We start from the raw sequence: 25,127 nt of genomic DNA on the forward strand, positions 1-25,127 counted from the left end.
TCTCCACCGACTACCAGACCGACGCCAACCAGCTCCCCCTAGTGTTAGTCCTCCCACGATGCTTTGCACAAAAGTAATTGAATGAAACCAATAGTATATCTGCAGAGCCGCAGAGCCCGGAACACTATTCTACAAACGTGTCTAATGTGAAATATATAAGCATGTAAGCAAAACTAGATTTTAGGTCTGTGATGGAAAGTGATTGTTAAAAAAAAATTCCCCGCGAGGCCCCCCTTCCTGTGAGGCCCTGTGCGACCGCACTGCTTGCACGCCCCTTGAGACGGCCCTGCTATATGTTATGATGAATTGAAAATGGGGGACCCTGATGTAAACAAGACCAAAGTCTTTCTCTGGTCTGCATCCCCTTAACAATTGTATGTATTGAGCTGTACTGTAACTGTACCCATTCTGCAATCTGTTAATAAAGTTTTCAATCAATCAATCAACCATAATAATAACCTAGTTCTGGTGAACATTGCTGCTCTTGAACGCACCCTCCTGCTGCCTCGCTCTGTTGTTGGTCCACCGCTAGCACCTTTCGTGACTGTGATGCACTGCGTGAATCCACAGTCACTTGCTCCTCAATAGGAAAGCAACCTAGATTTACCCTGAAGGACTGGTTCTACCCGAACCGTTCGTTATACAGGTATCACAGAGACATTTCAAAGGTATACTGGATGGTTTGAAAGCTCGGCGTTGCTAATAAACATTTTAAATATATTTTATAAACTGGTCAACACTGCATTATTTCCGGCGTTGGGTGCATGATGCGCATGCGCTGTGATCACACCAGGCGGCGTGTATGCCTTCGACGACGGAACTGCATTTCCGCGTTCGAGTTTTGCGCTCTGATTGGCCAGGTCATGTGACATGTGCGCCAATTGTGGGACAGCAAGCCTGCAAACTACCTGGCGTTCTATCGCCATGCTCTAAGACAAACTCTAACCTTAACCAACTTCGAAAGAGTGCCTAAGCTTAACCGTCGGAATCAGGGCAGGCGTTCTATCGCCATGCTCTAAGACAAACTCTAACCTTAACCTACTTCGAAAGAGCGCCCAAGCTTAACCATTGTAGAAACTTTCCGTCCTACGATTGGGCGTAAATGTCACATGACCAGAAATGACCTGGCCAATCAGAGACGCGGAAATGCAGTTATGTTGTCGAAGGCATTCAGGCCATAGATATATGGCCATAGATATCTATATATCTATGATTCAGGCCACCAGGCAGCCAACGCCGGAAATTATGCCGTTTTGAGCAGTTTATAAAGAATAAATGTTTTTTGAGAGTGGTTTTGAAAATTTCCGAAACCCTCGTGCAACTGTGACTACCTTTGAAATGTCTCTGTGATACTTGTATAACGAACGGTTCGGCCAGAAGTTGAACCAGTCCTTCAGGGTAAATCTAGGTTGGTTTCCTATTGAGGAGCAAGTGACTGTGGATTCACTCGGTGCATCACAGTCACGAAAGGGGTTAGTCCGCCGCTATCCCACAATGCGGCACTGCTCTCCGCCGTGTGTCCACGTCGAACCTGACAGCAGCCCTGAGCCTCCCGACGAGCCCGTAATGGCTGCAGTTGAGGTGGCAGTTCACAGGCGTTGTTGTGTTGTTTAGTTTGGCTTCAAAACAGCACAAAAGATTAGCGATAGACACCACCGATGATACAGGCAGTAGTACAACATCGCCAGCTAAGATTTGTGCTGTTTGGACTGAGACACAATGGGGTTTGGTTCGCTTGTCTTGACATTATTAGTACCGAACACCGCGGACAACTGGTTAGCCGGGGGGACCTGTGTGTGTCCTACAATTTGACAACGTATGTCTGTTTCAAAGGGGAATTTGTTGGTTAAAAAAAACAAAGTGGGTCTTGAGACTAAAGCTGTCTGTATGTGACTCTTGTGACCTAGTCACCTAGCTAACGTTACAAGCTAAACTTACCCCCTCGGCTAAAGGCTAGCCCCGTCCCCTACTGTTGGGGCCTGTCTTTGTTTTTGTTTATTTATTTTGACTTTCCCACAAAGATGTCATCTTGGCTGGGGGGACTGGGGTCTGGCATCGGTCAGTCTCTTGGCCAGGTCGGAGGAAGCTTTACAAGCTTGACTGGACAATTGTCCAACTTTACCAAAGACATGCTACTGGAGGGCGTGGAAGAGGTTGGAGGTAAGAGACGTTGATTTTTAGTTGCCACATTTAACTAACTATTGCCTATTGATTGATTGATTGATTGAAAACTTTATTAACAGATTGCAGAATGGGTACAATACAGTACGGCTCAATACACACAATTGTTAAGGGGATTCAGACCAGAGAAAAACGTTCGTCTTGTTTACAATATCAGGGTCCCCCTGTACAACTGTACTAGCAAAACTGTACATTGGAATATTGACAACCATACTTGGTCATTTACTGTACATTGGAGGGGGTTGGGTTAGGACATTTACAGGGGCTAGTTTCCAATTGCAGTCTCCCGTAGGTGTTCTTTGAGAGTGGTTTTGAAAGTGGGTAGTGATTCACGTTCCTTTACAGCTTTGGGTAGGGCCTTCCACATTGATGTGGCATAATTGCTAAACGTGTTTAGTCCCTTGTTTGAGCCGAATCTGGGTTTAACATGATTTGTGGAGCTCCCTCTGGTGTTGTGATCGCCTAATGCCTACACATCTGAATTGAGTGCTTTACTTTGGTGCTCGCTGTATGTATACGAAGCAGTTATTATCTGACTAATCCTGCCAGAAGAGGTAGACTACCTGACTGCAAAGGAAATTCCACCCAGAGGAGGCAGAATTCACATGCTATTTGCATTATTGTATGCCTACAGTATAGGCCCATCTTAGTTCAATTGATATTCCTGAACATGAACATACTTCTCCCTGAGCTATAGAGATGCCAGAGAAATAAGCTTGTATCTCTGATGTAACCTTAATCTAGAAATATGCCTCTCCCTGCTCCAGTGACTTGTAAAATTGGAGTTTGACTTTATGAACTCCACGAATGTTTTGGACTAATGAGCTTTGTTTGATTGTAGTTTTTTAGGCTGGCAGTTATCAACCAGAAAAGGTACCACGGCTATCCCTGTCTCCTCAAAGTCTTGTCTCCCATTCACTGTAAATGAGATTAGATTCAAATGTATTGTCATTATACAGCAGACTAGACCAGAGGTCAGCAAATGTAACTAAGTGCAATAGTAATATACAATCTGAATACTACTGAGTATAGTGCTAATCGGCTGTATTTTCATAGTTGTAGTATTAATATCTACAGTGATACAGGTATAAAGACAAATTATATATATATAAAAAAGTTCATTTGTTTTAAAGCTTTGGCAGGCATTTCTTCCTGTCCAGTGTCCATACATTTAGACTCTTCGAGGTTCTGCCTAGGAATAAGGGTACATTATATTCCGGTGATAATACAGCTATAAGATCGTCTGGGTATAGAAGTCTTAAGTCTACAAAGTAAGCTTCCTATTCCTTGTCACACGACACAAGCAGCCCCCCAGGCTGTGTGACCTACATCCTGATGACAAAATAGATCAGAGTCTTGACCCTATGGTTGGGTTTTATTTTATTTTTTACTTGTAGTACGTGGTCAGAATAATCTGTTCATCAAACTGTTCTAAAACAGAAGAACGTTGACCCTTTTGGAATTGTTATTGCTCTTAAAGATCAAAACTAGGCTCAGTCAGATTCAGATTATTTTATTGTCACAGTTTTTTTTTAATGTTTTTCCCGGCTCTTCAACCGGAGTAGATTTGTAAACATGGTACACACACACAACGTATATTCTATCTCTATACAAACTATAACTGTAAGCTAAATATAAACAATAAACTAGATAAGCTATAAATAAACTATAAACTAAACATAATACACAAAGTATATTCTGATACAAACTATGCTATGCCTAACTATAAATAGCTATAGTCTATAAACAAACTATAGACTAAACATAATACACAACGTATATATATATATATTTTTTTTTTGATCCACTTTTTCTCCCATTTTCTATATTTTCTCCCATCCCAATTTCGTATCATCCAATTCAACCCTCCCCTGTCACGAACGCTGTTTTTTGCCTCCCACAAGCCGGCTGCAATGTGGACTAATACATAGCACAAGTCCCCTCCGGTACTTGAGGTAACAGCAGTCGCATCTTTTCACCTGCGCAGCTCGATCTCTCAGTGGTGAGGAGTAACGCGTGGGAGGCTCACACTGCCCCCGACACTTCCTGATTCCACTGCGCAGGCGCACCAACCGACCTGTAGGAGTCGCTGTCCACAACGCCCGATCCCCACCCATCAGTTTCCCACCCCCTAATACGGCCAATGTGTATTAGTACGGACGACCAGCTAAACTGAACGCAAATGTGGAGCGCTGGGCTCGAACAGGCGAGCCCAGCGTCTCCAGATTTCGTGGCGAGCGCCTTGCCCACTACGCCACGTAGCCGCCCCGTATATTCTTTTTTTTAAAGATTTATTTTTTAGCGTTTATCGCTTTATTCTACTGGGAAGTCCAGTAGAGAGAGCGAGAGAGAGGTGAAACGGGAGACAGAGTGGGGGGAAGACATTCGACAAATAACGATGGGTTCGGCAATCGAACCCGGGTCGGCCGTGCCGCGACTCAGCACGTTATGTGGTTCGCCACTGGGGCGCCCACAACGTATATTCTATCTATACAAACATGTACAATACAAGGTATATGTAAGCACGCAGCAGTGTGTGTGTGTGTAATAAGTGTCAGGCATGTTCTAAACCATATGATGAGGTATTACCCAAGTAAGGCTTTTACTCATGTAGTACTAGTATGTTTAACGATGGACTAAATGTGTTGAGACTGTCAGGTCTAAGGCTAACGAAAGCCATGGCTTTATGGAATAAAATATTTCGCATCCCTCAGATATGCCTCAGTTCAGCCAAAGTGTGTCGGCTAATCTATTGAAGGCAAACAGACTTTGATAGACAATGACGCAAAGAGGACTTTGGTCACCAGATCTCCAACTCGCACACAAAAACAAAACAAAACCTATGTCTCTTATCACTGTTTGAGGAGGACTCTGCTGTGAAATGTGTTGTATTAATGCATTGCTAGTAGGCCTTGACTTCAGCTTCATGTTAACCTTCAACTAAAGAGAAAGCATGGGTTGGGAATTAGATGTAAGCTACACTTACAGATTCATGAGCATATTAGTATAAGTTAGCCTAGGTATGATTGTGCCATCTTGGCCCGACAGCATTCATTCAGCAATTAAGAGTATGTACGTTAGTGTTGTCAAAAATATCGAAAAATCGATACATATCGATTCTGAATATTTAAAACGGTTTCAATACTCATTTCCCGAAATATCGATATTTAATTATTCATAATTTTTATAATTTTTTTGTATAAGGAAGTTGCATTGTTCATTTCAATACCTGTAATAGTACAGTAGTCCACACACTAGGGCTGGGCGATATGGCCTAAATATGATATCACAATATTTTCTGACCTTTCGACGATACACATCACGATGTTTTTCTTTTTTTCCCCAAACAATTCATTATGAGGCTTACCAAGACAGTATTTGAGTTTGCAAGCTAACATTAAAGACAAAATAAAATACCCATGCATTTAGCATTTTTATATTATATATTAGATTATTGGATTATTAGATTATATATTGCATATATTTAGCAATGAGATATTATATGATTTAGATATGAAATATGATGAATTGAAAATGGGGGACCCTGATGTAAACAAGACGAAAGTCTTTCTCTGGTCTGCATTCCCTTAACAATTGTATGTATTGAGCTGTACTGTACCCATTCTGCAAAATGTTAATAAAGTTTTAAATCAATCAATCAATCAATCAATCAATCAATCAATCAATCAATCAATCAATAGCATTTTAGCATTTTTATGAAACTACTGTATATTTGTATGTCTCTAAATGTTTTGATGAATTGAAAATGGAGGACCCTTGTGTAAAAAAGCCGAAAGTCTTTTTCTGGTCTTCATCCTCCTACAACACTATACTGTTGTTGTATTGAGCTGTACTGTATTGTACCCATTCTGCAATCTGTTAATAAAGTTTTCATTCATTCAATCATTCAGCCGGCAACAGAATCATTTTGATTGACAGTCGAGTCTGCCAATTACGTCACACCGCTTGCACCCGCCCTGCTGTTCTTAGCACCAATTGGCAAGCGCTATTCGTTTTTTACTTTCTCAATTCCATTGATTTTGATGAGAGCTCAACAACAACAACAATGTTAGCTCCCCGCGGTCGACGAGTAGATTACCAGCGCTCCGCAGATGACTAAACGAGGCATAATGATTTTACTGCAACGAATGTTATAATAAAAGCCTTTCCATACATCTGTCTGATTGAAAACTTTATTAACAGACCGCAGAATGGGCACAACTCACTCAGCACGGGCTGAGATATGAACGAGTAATGCTTGCTATCTATCTAGGTCGTCCTCGGACGTTGCTATGTTCGGGTAAATACGCTGATGTTATTGAACGTGTAACCATATAACGTTAATGCCACAAAACGAATGCATTTGTTAATCATAAGTAGTAACTTTGATGCAGTAGTGTGTGTGTGGGGGCGGCGTTGTTCAAAAGTTTGAACGTGTGGACCAGATTGACGCGACACTCTACTAAAACATCACGATATCCACGATACGTTAAAAAAGTGTATCGTTAATGAACTGTACCCGATATTTATATAATATCGTCATATCGCCCAGCCCTACCACACACACGTGCATTCAGTTAAGTCGGAATATGACTGTTTGATTGATTGATTGATTGAAAAGTTTATTAACAGATTGCAGAATGGGTACAGTACAGTACAGCTCAGTACATACAATTGTTAAGGGGATGCAGACCAGAGAAAGACTTTCGTCTTGTTTACATCAGGGTCCCCCATTTTCAATTCATCATAACATATATGACATACATGACATACAGATAGACAGTACTGCTACATCTATACATTTATGACATATCAGATTTGCAAATACAGTACTGTTTGTGATACAAAAGTGTCCAGAAAAAGAGTGTATATACATTTGGCGTAGAAACTGTACGTTGGAGGAGGTTGGGTGGGTGGGGTGGGGTGGGTGGGTGAGGGCTGTACATTGGAGGTGGGGGGGGTTGGGTAGGGGACACATACACATTTTACACTGTACATTGGAATACTGACAAAGCCTTACTTGGTAATTTACTGTACAACTAGGTTAGGACATTTGTAGGGGCCAGTTTCGAATTGCAGTCTCACGTAGGTGTTTTTTTAGAGTGTTTTTGAAAGTGGGTAGTGATTCACATTCCTTTACAGCTTTAGGTAGGGCGTTCCACATTGATGTGGCATAATTGCGAAACGTGTTTAGTCCCTTGTTTGAGCCGAATCTGGGTTTTACATGATTTGTGGAGCTCCCTCTGGTGTTGTGATCGTGGTATTCACTGACCTTTGGGAAGTATTTTGACATGTACATGGGTACCTTGGTCGCGTAGTGTATCTTGTAGACCAGGCCCATTGCAAGTTGCTGTACTCTGTCGTCTACTCTAAGCCATCCTAGGTTGTCAAAGTGGGCAGGGGTGAGGTGGGTTCTAGGAGTCAGGTCAAGCAGTAGTCTGACTAGCTTGTTTTGAGATGTTTGTAATTTGTTTTTTAGTGCCTTTGAGGTGCTTTGGTACCATGAGGTGCAAGCATAGTCGTAGTACCCTTGAATGAGTGCTCCTGCTAGAGTCTTCAGGGTATTCTTGTTTACCAGAGAGGAGATCCGGTACAAGAATCGCGTTCGTTGGTTGACTTTTTTTATTACATTGGATGCCATTTTGTCACAGGAAAGATTAGCCTCTAGGATGGAACCCAGGTAGGTAATTTCATCTTTCCTTGTGATAATATTGTCACCCACTGTAACCGAGAAGCCGTCGGTCTTGCTGAGTTTGTTATTTGAACCGAAGAGAATGGACTCTGTTTTGCCCATGTGTAATGATAGTTTGTTGTCGGCGAGCCATATGCAGATTTTGCCTAGTTCCGAGCTGAGGGCTTTTTCAACCTGTAACTTGTTCTTGTCAGAGACCAGCAGGGCTGAGTCGTCCGCAAACAGGAACAAGTTGCAGTCACAAGCTGACGACATGTCATTTGCATAAATTAGGAATAGTAGCGGTCCTAGTATGCTTCCTTGTGGAACACCACAGCTCACTGTGAGGGGGGGGGATAGGGTACCGTTTACCTCCACCATCTGTTCCCTCCCCTTCAGGTAGGATTGTATCCAGCTCACTGATAAACTATCAAAACCAATTGCTTTTAGCTTGTCAATCAGAATGGTGTGATTGACAGTGTCGAAGGCCTTTTGTAGGTCCAGCATGACCATGCCGCAGTATTTGCCCGCGTCCACCTCTTGTTTGATGTGGTCGTTCAAGTAGAGAAGGCATGTGTCAGTGGAGTGGGATGTTCTGAAGCCAGATTGGAATTCGTAGATTAGATTTTTTCCGCAAGGTACTTTTCGATCTGTTCGTATACTATTTTTTGATTTTTTTCCATGACTTTCGAGATGGATGTAAGGATAGAAACAGGGCGGTAGTTGCCCGGGTCTAATTTGCTGCCCTTTTTGTGCAGGGGTGTTACACTCGCAATTTTGAAGTCCTTGGGGACGTGTCCCTGTTTTATGGAGAGGTTTATTATGTGTGTGATCATGACTGGGGTGATGGCTGCTGCTGAGTCTCTGAGGAATTTGGAGGGGATGTTGTCATGGCCAGTGGCCTTGTTTGGTTGGAGGGCGCTCAGCTTTTTGAGTACCTCATCTGTAGTTACCATTTCCAGTTTGAAGTCGTCTTTGTGGACGCCTAGGTTCTTGTAGTATGCTACTATGTGTTCTACCCCATACTGCCCTGAGTGGGAGGGTAGTTTGTTTACCAGTGTTGTGGCTATGTTTGTGAAGAAAATGTTTAAGTAATTGGCTACATCCAGCTTGTCTGTGATGAGCGTGTTGTCCGTCTTTATGTTTATGTTTGAGAACCTGGTTTTAAGTTTTTTACTGCAGCCTAGTTGATTGTTGAGTAATTTCCAAAGTTCACATGGTTTATTTTTGTTTTCCTCGGTTTTGTCATTGATGACATTTTTTTTAGCAGTTTTGATCATGGAGTTTACGTCATTTCTTAGTCTGTTTCTTTCTAGTTTGAGTTCAGTCACGTGGTCTTGGAGTTCACTGCTCGTGCTTTTGGTAAGCTTTGACTGGCTTTTACGAAACTCAGAGCATTTTTTGTCTCTGGCTTTCATAGCGGTCAGTATTTCAGTGTGCATCCATGGCTCAGCGCGATTTTTTACTCTGGTGGTTCTTAGGGGGGCCATGTTGTTTAGTATTGATGAAAATTTGGTTTTGAAGCCAAGCCAAGTTTCTTCAACCAGTGTACCATTGAGTTCATCTGACCAGTCCAGACTCTCCAGTTCAAGGTTAAAGGCCTCGCTAGAGTAGGTTTTGAGGTCTCTAGATGTGACTGTTTTGTGACAGCCAGCCTTTAGTTTTAGCTTTTTGCGGGTACAGAATATCATATAATGATCACTTAACCCACATGCTATAACCCCTTTATTGGAGATCTTGGACTTGTCAGAGGTCAGTATGAGGTCAATGGTAGTCTGAGTTGATTCACATATCCTTGTGGGTTGGGCAGTGGCGTCGCGTGGGTAAAATAACAGGGGAAGCCAAAAAAAATTATTAAAAACAATTTATTAAATATTTTTATTAATATTTTTTTTTTTTTTTTTTTTTTTAAGTCAAGTAGTCACCATGTACACTACAGTATGGCTCGGCGGCCAGTCAAACTTTCTTAACAGATTGCAGAATGGGTACAATACAGTACGGCTCAATACACACAATTGTATAAGGGGATGCAGACCAGAGAAAGACGTTTGTCTTGTTTACATCAGGGTCCCCCATTTTCAATTCATACTAGTGACATTTATGACATACAAGACATCATGACATCAAATATACAGTACTGTTACCCCTAGATCCTGACAGAGTATATACATATGATGGGGAGGGGACTGTACATTAGGAGGGGGTGGGTGGGTGGGAGAGAAATATACATACGGCCGGTGTTGTTTTCGAGGAGGGACTCGGGAGTAGGATTCCGCAGAACACCGGGAGAGAATATGACTGTCTATTAGACAAACGTGACAAGACAAACGTATTTCTCTGGTCTGCATCCCCTTAACAATTGTGTGTATTGAGCCGTACTGTATTGTACCCATTCTGCAATCTGTTAAATAAAGTTCTCATTCATTCATTCATTCATTCATTCACGTGTCTGTTGCGCCGCGCGCCCAGCCATCAGAGCGCTCCTACTGTAAAATGCGGAAGCAGTCATTTCAGCCTCAGTTTTACTCGTTTATAAAAATGATTTAAAATGTTTATTAGCAACGCCGAGCTTTCAAACCCCGCCGCATCTGTGTGTGAAACCCTAATGGAACGCTGGGTACCTTTGACATTTATATCCGATATATTTTGGACCCACCGCTAGCTTTTAAGCAGTGCTTGATGGTGCACATTAACCTGGCTACTACGGAGGAATAAGTTACTGCGTAATCCAGCCCCTGGCTTGCATTGCAGTCATGAAAGGGTATACAAGCTTGCCTGATAACGTTAGTTAGTCCTTAGTCAGGCTGCTCAGTTCTTACCTGGTCAATAATGTGGTCCTCCTCTTGCCAGATAGATTTGTTAAATCATAATATCCACAGTGGTGTGCTCTGCGCTGGTCCTCAGTACTAATGGGATGTCACGTTAGGTAGTCAGGTGGAAACGTGAACTTCTGACCTGCCCCGCCTCCAGGTGGAAAATATGCTGAACGTCTTCCTCCCAGCTCCGTTTTAAACTTTTAGGGTGTGGCACAGTGGCAGTCAGCTCGAATCTGATTGGCTAGGATCGGATTTGGAGTTTGGACTCACTCTATAATGCTGGAAGCCTGGAGAAAGAGACCTACCCACTGCTTCTCTCCTATACTAGCTGCAGTAGTGAGCACAGTCTGACAGTGTGTTAGAGGGAGTGAGAAGGAGAAGAGGGAGACATTAAAAAAAAAAAAAAAAAAAAAAAAAACACAGATGCACAGATGAAAAAGAATGTAAACTATATTAAAAAAAATATATATTTTAATTTTTTTTTTTTTTTTTTTTCATATTTCATAATTTGATATGAATTGATATGAATATAGGGAGGCATGGCTTCCGTTGGCTTCCACAAGGATTCGCCACTGGGGTTGGGTGATTAGTTGGCTGAGGCCGTGCAGATCACAAAACCTATTGAAGGATTTGAAGACGGGTGCATCTTTTTGTTGCATATCCGTGTTCCAATCCCCAATAAGAATTTTTTCCGCATCCTCAGCTCCAGCTAAGCACACATCCAGAGTATCATAAAAGCCAGTTTGATCCGGCGGTCTGTATATTGTGCCGACTAGAACAGATTTTGCCCTTTCAAATAAAATTTCCACCCATACAGTTTCAATTGTCTCATGATGAAGGTCAGTACGGGTAATGAATTTGGTGTCCTTATGCATGTACATACAAACACCACCTCCATACTGGTGTTTGTAATACAAACAGTTCAGTTTGTCAGGTACATGCAACACAGATTACAGTGTTTACATCTGTCTGCTTGAGAAAATACCATGTTCTGCAATAAAAATGATTGAAGTGAGATGAACAGTTGTTTTTAAATGTGTGATCTAAAGATAAACAAAGGGTTTTAAAAGTGTTATATTTATCTTCTCTTATAGTACCAGAGAGAAGCTGAGGAGAATCAACCAGCAACAAAAGCAAAATGTATTAATTTTTTTATTTTATTTTTTATTTTACATTTTAAGATTGAACCTTTTCCCCGTGGTATCGAAAATGGTATCGAATATCGATACTTTTCAAGGTATCATATCGAAGTTCGAAATTCCAGTATCGTGACAACACTAATGTACGTAGCCACTGACGAGATCTCCAAATGTTTGGTTGCTACTGCTCAGCCAAACAAGTTTGTATGTCATGTGAATCTGATTCAGTTAGAGGTGTGTGTCTGTGTCTGTCTGTGTCTGTGTGTGTTTCTGCATGCCTGTGTGTGTGTCTGTGTGTGGAAAATGTCCAGGTCTCCTTTAGAGAAGAGCACACTGTCAGATACATGTTGAATTTAATTGAAAACCTTTATTTATCACAGAGGGGAGATTCAGATGTTGGCATGGACTGAGGAATTCTTTGGTCATTGCATTATTTTATGAAAGGCACAGTGGTGGAAACATATTTTTACGTCTTTATTTATCTTGTAATACAATTGTTACAATTGGTGCTGTTTCATTCAGAATGGTCTATTTTATTTTACTGACTAATGCTGCTACAACAAGCACATTCTTTTATGAACTTGAAAATATACAGTAGAACTATATATATATAGTTCATAAAAATCCTTTATCCAAGGACCTATTTTTCTATGAACTTAAAAATATAGAGTAGACCAATATATAACAATATAATAAATATATATATTTTTTATGATTTATACAGTAAGCTTAAATGTTGTGGATGACTACATTGTAAAAATTCATACCTTTGCATGGATCCATGACGGTATTTAGGCCTGCCACGATAACACATTTTGCTGGGCGATTAATTGCCCCCGAAAATATCGCGATAAGCGATATTATTGCGACCGGTTAGAGAATTTTTTTTTGAGAAATTTATTTCCCAAAACTTTTATTTTGAAGCCCACCGCTCCGTCTTTTCCGGTGTTTAGACTTTTATTTTGAAGCCCACCGACCGGAGCGGAAGTATTGTTGTTATTATCCTAGCAGCATCTATGAGCGGCCAACTTGTATCGTCCGGTTCTGTGTTTTTGAGCTAATGATAAAACAAATGTTGAGATTGTTGGTGAGCAACTAACTTTAGGTTAGTTTTAACGTTAGCTACTAACGTTAGATGCAGCTACTACAGGCAATCAACGATGAGGAGGAAGCTTCAAAGCCGTATAGAATAGAATAGCTGTGGTGCGTAGGCACGGGAGCGCAACTCGATTACCTGTTGTTATAATAAATTAATTCATGTTTAACTTGTCCCCGTGTCCAGTCCTTTGACTAGTCCCACCCGTTCATTGTAAACAATGATGCATGTAATTGTATTAACGTTATTCTGTGTTGTAGCTATGCTATACGTTGTATTTCGTTTGTTGGCTATTTAGCTAATGTTGTTGGCATTGAATGAGCATCAACACTAGATCTTTAATCTTTATTTAGCAGTCCAGTTTCTCCGGGCAGTAGCGAGTAACTACTTGGGTCTAAAAATAGCTAACGTTACACTACAAAGAACGCTATTTGGTTAAAAGGAGCAACACTATTGAGAAATGTAGTTAAGCTATATGTGGCGTTGCTAGTGCCCCACGGAGCTCCCGTGCTGTGCTCTGTAGTAAGGCCAGCGGCCCCCCACACGGAGTGACTGACGAGGGGTACTGGTTCCGCCTCATTAAAACAAACGCGCAAATAGCAATTAATCGCGCCCGTCAAAATCATTGCATTAATTTTAATTATCGCGGCAATTAATCGATTTATTGCTTATCGCGGCAGGCCTAGTATACCTTCATGTTCGGTACAGCTCCCAGCCCTGTGAGAGAGCTGGCCCTTTGTTTTGATTGCACTACCAGTACCAGGTAGGGCTGCAACAAATGACTATTTTGGTAGTCGACTAATCTGTCGATTATTTTTTCGATTAGTCGACTAATTAGGGCTGGGCGATATGGCAAAAAATCATATCGCGATAACGATATGATAATGTTATCATATTTCTCGATATCGATAATTATCGAAATTGTTATAAGTAAAAAATTAAACAACAGATGTATGTTTATTTTGCAGCAATTCTTTGTTGTTGCCACCATCTTTAGTGTTACAGCCCCTCACACTCCAGTTCTCAGGCTGCAGCTGGTTTGAAAGCGAAAGTAAACCGGCTTCCCTGCTGGCTGTGGCTCCAGGGGAGTTGAACAGTTCTGGCTCTGCTAGTTTCTTTTCGATCTTTTGGTGCTTTTTTGGTGGACAAACCACCGCACATGTGCACCGTGACTCGTGACTGGAGTCTAGCTCTGCTAGCACACATAGCCTACTGTGTACAGACGGTTTCAAACTGTATTTTAAATTAGAAAGCAAACAAAATAAATGGACAAGAGAAAAATAAATCTCAATTTGGTCAGTATTATCATTTGGACAAGCAAAGCCATTACTTTAAGTTGCAGGCAAGAAAGACAAGTCTGTCCACTGTCTCTGGTTTTAAAACTGCCCTGTTGCAGGTCAAAATAATTTTTTTCCTATATCGATTATTAAAATATATCGCGATATTTATCGTTATATCGCCCAGCCCTACGACTAATAGAAAAACAGTTATATAAAAAAATAAAAAAAATATTTTTAATTTTTCTTTGCACTACCTATCTTTGTGAAAGTGGCTTCTCAGCTCTGGTCCAGCTGAAGACCGAGCAGAGGAACAGATTGGACATTGAGCATGACCTCAGAGTTGCTTTGAGACTCTTGTCAGGACCAAACAACATCCCCAGTTATCCCATTAGTTCCCCCAAACTTACTGTCGGTCTGTTATGTTAAGCTAAGAAGTCTTCAGCTGGCTGGACCAGAGCTGAGAAGCCACTTTCACAAAGATAGGTAGTGCAAACATTTTTATTTTTTAATGACTAATCGACGCAACAATTTCTCGTCGACGATTTTTTATAATCGACATTGTCGATTATGTCGACTAATCGTTGCAGCCCTACTGCCAGGCCCGAAGCTAGAAGCACTAAGAGAGGAGTAGCACCTGTGTGCTCAGTGTGCATATATCCCTCTGAATGTGCTCAGAGCCATGAACAGAAAGAGTTGACCTGAATACCCAGTCTGTTCAGAACATTATCTTCTTGACTGGAAGTGAAGCGAGGGCTTTGGGTTCCCAGTAGATCAAGCATGGAGTGCCGGCAGCACGGTGGTAGAAGGTCTTGGGTTCGAACCCCAGCAAGGGGGCCTTTCTGTGTGGCGTTTGCATGTTCTCCCTGTGTGTACGCGTGGGTTTCCTCTGGGTACCGGTTTCCTCCCTCACCATGAAGACATGCATGTTAGGCAGACTACAGATGAAAACTAGCTCATTAGCAAATTCTGGCACATTTACATTGATGTGGAAACTGAATATGTTGATTAATGTGCACTGTCCCTGGGTAGATTTTTTTTTTTTTATTTTTATTAAACAAGGTTGACCCAACCTTGCATACAGACCCTCATCTGTGCCTTTGTTTACACTGTTTATTTTTTTCATATTCTTGTATTCAGATCAAATTGCCTATATTTATGTCTTTCTACTATTACCCTGCCCATACCTGTACCCCCCCCCCCCCCCCCATGCAGCTATGGCACCCGAATTTCCCCTAGGGGATCAATACATCTTATCTTATACATGCTCAACAATGACAACTACATTGTGAAGGGCTTCCCTCTGACTGGACCTACAGAAGGCACCTCAGCCAGACCACTAATGAATAATAATAATAATAATAATGGATTGGATTTATATAGCGCTCTTCTCTGACTCAGAGCGCTTCACAGAGTCCATTATTCGTTCATACACAGTCATACAGGTGGTGGTAAGCTACAATTGCAGCCAGAGCTGCCCTGAGGCAGACTCACGGAAGCGTGGCGAATAATCATCGCCTACGGCCCCTCCGACCACCACCAACATTCATTCACATGCATACACATTCATACGAGGCAAGTAGGTTAAATGTCTTGCCCAAGGACACAACGGCAATGGGATGGACATGGGCTTGAGCGGGATGACCTTCATTGACCTGGTCTTTAGGAGGAAAGCCACTGGAATGCTAGGTGCAGACTGGCTGGGCCTTTAATAACCTTTGCAACTGAACGGGATTGACACTGAAATGGAAGGAACTCAACTCACTTTCTGAACAATTTGGATCTTAACACAGTGGTCACAGACCCTAGGGCTGCACGATTCAATCGAAATCGCGATTTGGAATGATGCAATTATCAAATCGCAACTAACACAATTGGCAGTGTTAGGGGTGGGAAAGCTGATGGGTGGGGATCGGACGTTGTGGACAGCGACTCCTACAGGTCGGTTGGTGTGCCTGCACAGCAGAATCAGGAAGCGACGGGGGCGGCGTGTCCCTCCCACGCAGACCCCCGACGCTGAGAGATCGCGCTGTGCAGGTGAAAAGATGCGACGGCTGCTTCCTCGAGTACCGGAGGGGACACGTGATGTAAGGCTTCGTCCACATTGCAGCCGGCTTGTGGGAGGCATGGCCTAACAGCGTTTGAGACAGGGGAGGGTAGAATTGGACGATACGAAATTGGGATGGGAGAAAAATAGGAAATGGGAGAAAAAAGTAGATAAAAAAAAATATATTTATAATTATTAAATAATAATAATCACGTACAACCTATGTATCCTGAAGGTCAACTCCCATAGTGTCTTGGAGCCTGATTCATATCAACATGTAGAATCTGTTGCACATGTTATGAATGGCTATATTTCATAATAGCCTGTATTCCGGTCATGATTGTGTTGTTGATTGGGTTGTTCTTGCTGTCACAGGTGTTACCCTGTCAATCTGTCATGTACAGTATGTACAAAACACTCACAAAGTGATGCCTGAATAGTCCAATGTTACTCATAATGTCTTTTCCAACATTCTGAATACTCAGTAACTTTTTTCCAACAAAGATCAGCGAGAAGTGCTTAAAGGAAACACGCTAAACATTACGGAAAATGCCCTTACGTCTTCTCCAGAGTCGGACAAGAAGATGGATACCAGTTTCCTCCCTGTGCTTTCAGTAGAAGGCTATCCGGCTGCAAGATAGCCTAGCTCGGCACAAATGAATGGAAGTGGATACGGATCAGCTAGCCTAGCTGTTGGCCAAAAACACCTCTCCCGGAGTTTTAAACTACTAAGGCTAGCTGGAGATGGCTTGTCCCGTCGACCTGTACGGTTACAGTATATGTGGAACAAGCCACAACTAGGCTAATGATTCTCCTGAATGTCTTGAGGTATTTGCAGGCCGGTTGAGGAGGAATGCCAAGCAGCTGGCTGTATCTGATATGTTTTGCTGTAGCGAGTGACCATGGCTTGAAGATATGATGTATTCCCTGCAGAATATCATATTCCCCTCCTGTGTGGATATCGTATAGCGTGTCAGTATGCTGCTATTATAAGCTAGTTTGTTATGTGACTATTAGAAATAGCTGCTACAGGCAGCAAGGCATGTATATCTTCCTTTCCTCCTATGAATTTAATACAATGAAGTCAAAAGTGTACCAATATGGGGGGCAGGTGGCGCACGGAGATTACGTTCGTCACCGACACCGGGAGACACTGGATTCGCCTGTTCGAATCCAGCTCCCGGCGTTGCTATCAGCTTGGCTGGCCTCTCACACTGATACAATTGGCTGTATCAGAGGGTGGGAAAGCTGAAGGGTGGGTCCTGGGCGTTGTGGACAGCGACCCCTACAGTTCGGTCGGGGCGCCTGCTCAGCAAGGGTTGGAACTAAGGAGAGATAGTGTGGCCTCCCACACGCTACACTCTCCCCGGTGAGAACCTGCGCGGCCAGGTTGGCCTGCCGGCAGGCTGCACATGCGTCGGAGGAAAGCATGTGACAGTCTCCGGTCTCCCGGACCAACAGTAGGGGAAAGTATGCAACAACCAGGAAGGGTGGGATGGGAGAAAAATCGGAAAAAAGAGGGGAAGAAAGATAAAAAAAAAAGTGTACCAATATATACAGTTTGTAAATCCAGATAAATGTCTTCATCAACAAACTCCTGTAGCTTGTTTTGCCAATAATTTGTATTTCTTTTAATGAGCTATACGTGTCGTGTATCTTGATTTTGAGCTTTAAGTAAGTAAGGTATGTACTTTTTGTACGTGATTTTTTTTTGTTTTTTTATAAATCTAAAGCACATTTTAAATAACTGTAGTTGCACCAAAGTGCTGTACATATAAATGGCACTATAATAAACCATGGTTAAAAAATAAGACCAATATAACAACAAGAAAGTTTAAATAATAAGAAATAGAAAAATACACAACAGTAAAACAGGGTAGGTGTGCGATCAGACTATCCAGACTAAAAAGCCCAGTTTAAAAGCTAAAATGCCTGCTGGTAGGTTTTTAACCTGGATTTACAGGGAGAGAGCACACCTTATGTTGAGAGGGGGGGGGTTCCACAGCTTTGGGGCAGCAACTGCATATAATACTATAATTAGTCTTCAGCCTAGAGCGAGTGATTATGTATGATATTTGCTTCATGGATGCTAAGTGTGCTTTTTTCTTTCAACCACAGATGCTGCCACTCGACTGCAGGTGTCCAGCTCCAAGCTGGAGGAAGTGGAGTCTGCATTTGCTGCTCAGAGATCCGAGGTCAGAATCCACTTTCATTACCTCACACTACTGTACACACAAAATACATAGAAATGCACTGTGTAGGGTTTGTACACTGTATACACAGAATGTATAGAAATGCACTGTGTAGGGTTTGTACACTGTACACACAGAATGTATAGAAATGCACTGTGTAGGGTTTGTACACTGTATACACAGAATGTATAGAAATGCACTGTGTAGGGTTTGTACACTGTACACAGAACATATAGAAATGCACTGTGTAGGGTTTGTACACTGTATACACAGAATGTATAGAAATGCACTGTGTAGGGTTTGTACACTGTATACACAGAATATATAAATGTAGTCCTAATGTAGCCTCTTCAAACTATAAAAGTCTGTCTCTCTCCCTCCACCCCCCCCCCCCCCCCCCCTCTCTCCCTCTCTCTGCAGTACGACAGATCGAAGAAGCTTTATGCAGAGCTGGAGGAGAAGCTGGAGGCCTCGGAGATCCAGATAGAACGACAGTCTGCGGAGAACAGAACCCTGCTGCAGCAGAAAGACGTACGGACAGACGGACACCATCAGGAATAACCTCAGACACAGACACCATGAGGAATAACCTCATAGACACAGACGGACACCGTCAGGAATAACCTCATAGATACAGACGGACACCATCAGGAATAACCTCATAGACACAGACACCATGAGGAATAACCTCATAGACACAGACACCATGATGAATAACCTCATAGATACAGACGGACACCATGATGAATAACCTCATAGATACAGACACCATGATGAATAACCTCATAGATACAGACGGACACCATCAGGAATAACCTCAGACACAGACACCATGAGGAATAACCTCATAGACACAGACGGACACCATGATGAATAACCTCATAGATACAGACACCATGATGAATAACCTCATAGATACAGACGGACACCGTCAGGAATAACCTCATAGATACAGACGGACACCGTCAGGAATAACCTCATAGACACAGACGGACACCGTCAGGAATAACCTCATAGACACAGACAGACACCATGATGATTGATGAATAACCTCATGGACACAGTGGTCTCATCAATAATATCACAATACCCAAATTACAAACAAAAGGATTTGAACCCCTGAGACGGAGAACCATCTGTTAGACAGCCCATGTCATTTGCTGTAAAGACAATGCGATTTAATTTGGAGTGTGAATATGATATATCACCAAGACGGTACTCAAACTCTACGGTCTTTTAAAGAGGGGAAAAAGGCAACAAAATTAAACAAATGTATACCAGTTTGAGGCATAACCGATGAATTCTCTATTTTGTTTATTTAAAGGATCCCCATTAGCTTATGTCATAGCAGTTTGCTAATATTCATGGGGTCCTCCACACACAATCAACATTACAACAAATATTACATTAATACAGTAAATACATACAAATATATTAACAACTAAATAAAAGAAATAAGTAAAACTAACAAGAACGTACAATTATTGATACAGTAAAAAATATAAAAACAAATCAGTTTAACCCAACGAGTCATCGTCATCCTATACAAACCTGAACCAAAGGCAAACATCTCTATAAGCGTCCAATCAATCTCTGTGGCTGTGTCAAAGCGATCTCTTCTCAGAAACGTCGGCAGTGGAAGGTGCTAATCTGGTTGAGCTATTATGTCATAATGACACACGTAGCTCCACCCTCACTACACTTCTAAGAACTACAACAGCGGTGGGTAATTAAAGATCCCTGATACACTTCAATCGTCTCTCGCTTCCCACTCGCCAGGTGAGCTGAAGTAAGTGCTCCCTCCCTCCACTCCGTGTGGGTGTTTGACAGGAGTGGCAACCTTCCACTGGCGTTGTCTGATGCCCGTCCTTTTTCTTTTTGTCATGTACAGTAGTCCTTTGTAAAGCTGGAGCACGCGCAGTACTTCAGGGCTACTTCTGTGGCCTGATGGTTATGTACAGAGCTGGCTGTGAGCTCATTTTACTCCGATTCAGACTACCGTACGTTTTATTTGCCATATGCAACAAGTACAATGGATCGAGGAATAAAAAAAAAAAGCAACAATTTACAGAATAAAAAAGCAGGTATTTATATACAATAAAATATTGTATATAGGGCGGCTACGTGGCGTAGTGGGCAAGGCACTCGCCACGAATGACGGAGACGCTGGGCTTGCCTGTTCGAGCCCAGCGCTCCACATTGCTTTCAGTTTAGCTGGCCGTCCATACTAATACACATTGGCCGTATTAGGGGGTGGGAAACTGATGGGTGGGGATCGGGCGTTGTGGACAGCGACTCCTACAGGTCGGTTGGTGCGCCTGCGCAGTAGAATCAGGAAGTGTCGGGGGCAGCGTGAGCCTCCCACGCGTTACTCCTCGCCACTGAGAGATCGAGCTGCGCAGGTGAAAAGATGCGACTGCTGTTACCTCAAGTACCGGAGGGGACTTGTGCTATGTATGACTTAGTCCACATTGCAGCCGGCTTGTGGGAGGCAAGAAACAGCGTTCGTGACAGGGGAGGGTTGAATTGGATGATACGAAATTGGGATGGGAGAAAAAATATATAGAAAATGGGAGAAAAAGTGGATAAAAAAAAAAAATATTGTATATACAAATAAAAGTATGCAATAAAACAAGTACAACTAAGTATAAGTAATACAGATACAAATAAATACACATTCGACAAGCTAAATTAATTGAACATTATATTGATGTACGAGGGTGCAGTAAAGTGGCTGAGCATTGTAGCAGCATTTGAGTCCAGTAATGAGCGGATTACCTGTTCATCAGGCGTCCTGCCTCTCGGTATAAACTGTTCCTGTACTACTCTGTAGTAAAGCAACCTTTCTACAAATACAAGAGAGACCCAGAGTGGAATTCCCCTTTAACCAACACTCCAACTTAACATCTTCAGACAACTAGGTTTGAAAACACTGGTTGAAACTATGTATTTCTATGTAGTTCTGCGTCTCCGGGGTAAGCGGTAGGAAGTAATAGGGAGCGACAGCCAGTTCATACCAATTGAAACGGGACAGGGGTGCATTCCACGACTGGCGGAGATGGTCTCGCATTCCTTTTTATCAAGTTAACCTGTTTTTATTAGAAACCGGTTTCTTGGAGCTTAGAAACTTGAAACTTGAAACTTGATAGTCACGGAGGCAGTCAACCCAGTTTCAAATGTACAACGCCTAATTCTGAGCACATTCCATTTGTAACCATGGCTACCGGTCATTTAAACCGATGGAGTTCTAGTATACCAAGATGGGATTCTGAGAAAACATGCCAAAACAAACTGAAAAGGGTTGCACATTTGAAAAGGTTAAAACTAGGGCTGTCATATATTTAATCGTCATTAATTGCATCATTGCCCTTAGTTAATTGAGATTAATCAGATATTAATCACACATTTTCTGTTTCAAAATGTATCATAAAGGCATATCTTTCAAATGTTTAATACTCTATCAACACAGGAGTGGACAAATGTGCTTGCTTTATGCACATGTATGTTTATTAGATAAAATAAATAACCAAAATGACAAATATTGTCCAGAAAAACAAAAGTACTGCATTTAGCATAAGATACTGTAAATATTCTGCAAATAGTCATAACATGGCAAAGCCCAATAGGAAACAACAGATGGCCATATTGACCTGCTAAATGTAACATTACTCAGTGAAATGAGTACTCGCACAGTGTAGTGTTCAACTTTACTTTTATAAAGGTTCACTAAAGCATCCCCTGTTTATTTAAGCATTCAAACCAAACGATGGACCTCAATGCATCGCAACAACAGACACATTGTACAACAGGTACACTGGTAAGCTACGTTTTCCATGACTCATTCCCTGGATCCCTCTCTCTTCTAAAGCGAATCACACAATGTAACTGTGTCCAACGTCACATGGGGGGAAATAAAGGGGCACAATAACATCCCCTTCGAGTCAAAACAGTGTCACAAATCCAACTGAATGGAGTCCAATGTTAATCTCTTGCCAACTTTTTTTTCTCTCTCACTCACTCACTCACTCACTCACTCACTCACTCACTCACTCACTCACTCACTCACTCACTCACTCACTCACTCACTCACTCACTCACTCACTCACTCTCTCACACACACACGCAGTACCATGTGAGAGGTCATTGTCTGGGCACATACATACTGTACAAGATATGCATGTCAGTAATTAAAATGTAGAAATTACATTTATTTTTCTTAACAGTTTGAGTGCCAGCGATGCTATATGTCGTTAGTTCATGCCGACCGTTGAATGCCAGCAACGCTATATAGCGTTTGTTTGTCGTTTTTATTTTTTTATTAGTGATTTGAATTCATATTTCATCAATCTAGCCTCACGCCAGTGCAGCAACTCTCTCTGAGCTCCATTGGGAAAATACCGCCCCCTATCGTCTCTCCCTGTGTAACTGCACCCCATTGGATTAGACTGATATATTTTACCAGTCTTAGGATAATCGGATCTGTTTTCACAGAGATATCAGCGTTTGCCCTATGTGTGTGTGTGTGTGCGCGCTGATCAGGAAATGCGAGAATGGATTTCAGCTCGCTTCTCTAGCGTGCATAAGTACACATATACTATAGATAATCTAGCGTTTATTTGAAAATGATTCATAAATAGGCTGAAAAATGACAAAGTTTTTTGTGTATTCCAGAATATTCCAGTAAATGCCGTTTATCACGGAATCTTTATATTTTCCTGAAACTTTCAAGAAAACGAGGGCTTTTCAAAATGCTATAAAACGGAAATGAACCGATTATAAAAAAAGAAAAGAAAAAAATCGACAATGTTGACTGCAAACAAGTCAGTGATAAGCGACGGGCAGATTAGTCCAAAGTGTTAATAAATATGAACTGGTATGACTGAATGTTTGTACATTTCGTCAAAGAAATGAATGCATATATACGCATTTGCGTTAAGGCGTGAATTAACGTGCTAACTTTCCCGGTCCTAGTTAAAACAGAGAAAAAAAAAACACCGTACGGCTTCTGTGACTTTCCCTGCAGGAAGATGTACGTTTCCTGTCTTTGTGCTCAGGTGGAGATCAGCCACCTGAAGGCTCGTCAGAGCGGCCTCCACGAGGAAGTGCACAAGCTCCAGACGGGCTCCGCCGACGCCGCCCTGCTTCCCGTCACCACCACCTCCACCGCCGCCGGCGCCTTGTCCTCCTTCCTGCCGCGCCCCGCCTCCCACCAGGGCTTCCATGGCGACGAGATGGACCTCAGCGACGCCATCTGGTCGCAGCAGGAGATCAACCACCTGGAGACGGAGCTGATGCGCCTGGAGACCGAGGTGTCCCACTGGAGGCGCATGTCTCAGGTAGGCGGCATGTCTCACTGAATAAAATGGAAATCAAATCAAATGTATTATTTTTATTATTATTATTATTTTTTTATTATCTTTTTACGTTTTTCTCCCATCCCAATGTTAGTCATTATGCCAATTCCCAATCCCCTTCCTGGTCGTTGCGCACTCTACCCCCTACCGTCGGTCTGGGAGGGCGGAGGCTATCGCATGCTTCCTCCGACACATGTGTAGCCAGCCCACCGCTTCTTTTCACCTGGCAGCACGGACTCTCACTTGGAGAGTGTAACGTGTGTAGGGGCGGCTAGGTGGTGCAGTGGGCAAGGCGCTCACCACCAATGCAGGAGACGCTGGGTTCGAGCCCAGCTCTCCGCATTGCTATCAGCTTGGCTGGTCGTTCATACTAATACAATTGGCAGTATTAGGGGGAGGGAAACTGATGGGTGGGGATCGGACGTTGTGGACAGCGACTCCTACAGGTCGGTTGGTGCGCCTGCGCAGCAGAATCAGGAAGCGACGGGGGCGGCGTGCCCTCCAAACGCAGACCCCCCGACGCTGAGAGATCGCGCTGTGCAGGTGAAAAGATGCGACTGCTGCTTCCTCGAGTACCGGAGGGGACACGTGATGTAAGGCTTAGTCCACATTGCAGCCGGCTTGTGGGAGGCATGGCCTAACAGCGTTCGAGACAGGGGAGGGTAGAATTGGACGATACGAAATTGGGATCGGAGAAAAATAGAAAATGGGAGAAAAAAGTAGATAAAAAAAAAAGAGAGTAATGTGTGGAAGGTCACACTACCTCTTCCAGATCCTTCCCTTGCTGTGCAGGCGCCCCGACCGAACTGTAGGAGTCGCTGTTTACAACAACCAGGACCCACCCACGCCGGCTTCCCACCCGCTAACACTGCCAATTGTGTTAGTATGGACGGTCGGCCAAGCCGGAGGCACCACAGCCGGATTCGATCCCACTGGCTCTGTGGTGGTAGACAGACGCTTAGTCCGCTGCGCTACCCGGCTGCGCATCAAATGTATTTGTAAGGCCCGACAACACATGTTAACACATTGGGCGCCGGGGGTTGTGCCCATCATTGTACCCAGTCTGCCACTGATGAAAGCCTATGGAGATGTTTACCTTCTTTGCAGGGCTATAACTTTTTAAATTGTATTGCTATATTGACATTACTATGGCCCATTCAACATCGATTATCTATCGTTCAGGATGTGGGAACGTTATATTTTTTCATCCATACATTGTTGTGTTAATACCGTCTAGAATATAAGTATGTTTTTAAGGTTTTCTGCTGTAATTCCAAAAACGAGTTATAGGCCCTGACGCATATGATAGATTATCGATTGGCGTTTCTTTCCTATACACGCTATATTAAAAAAT

The 25,127-nt window shown here is 42.6% G+C and overlaps 1 protein-coding gene across 2 annotated transcripts in view; it reads left to right on the plus strand.

Annotated features, from left to right (window-relative positions):
• The first annotated feature begins 1,566 nt into the window (after positions 1-1,566).
• The window catches only part of trip11 (thyroid hormone receptor interactor 11), a 71,533-nt gene continuing 47,972 nt past the window's right edge, over positions 1,567-25,127 (plus strand). For both annotated transcript variants that reach the window (XM_084311603.1, XM_084311604.1), the window contains exons 1-4: positions 1,567-2,160; positions 18,346-18,422; positions 18,840-18,950; positions 23,474-23,755. In XM_084311603.1, coding sequence (XP_084167729.1) covers positions 2,022-2,160; positions 18,346-18,422; positions 18,840-18,950; positions 23,474-23,755 — 609 coding nt within the window. In that variant the 5' untranslated portion in view covers positions 1,567-2,021. The remainder of the gene's footprint in view (positions 2,161-18,345; positions 18,423-18,839; positions 18,951-23,473; positions 23,756-25,127) is intronic.

This window comes from Notolepis coatsorum, assembly GCF_963971535.1.
Source record: "Notolepis coatsorum genome assembly, chromosome: 3".
Taxonomy (NCBI): domain Eukaryota; kingdom Metazoa; phylum Chordata; class Actinopteri; order Aulopiformes; family Paralepididae; genus Notolepis; species Notolepis coatsorum.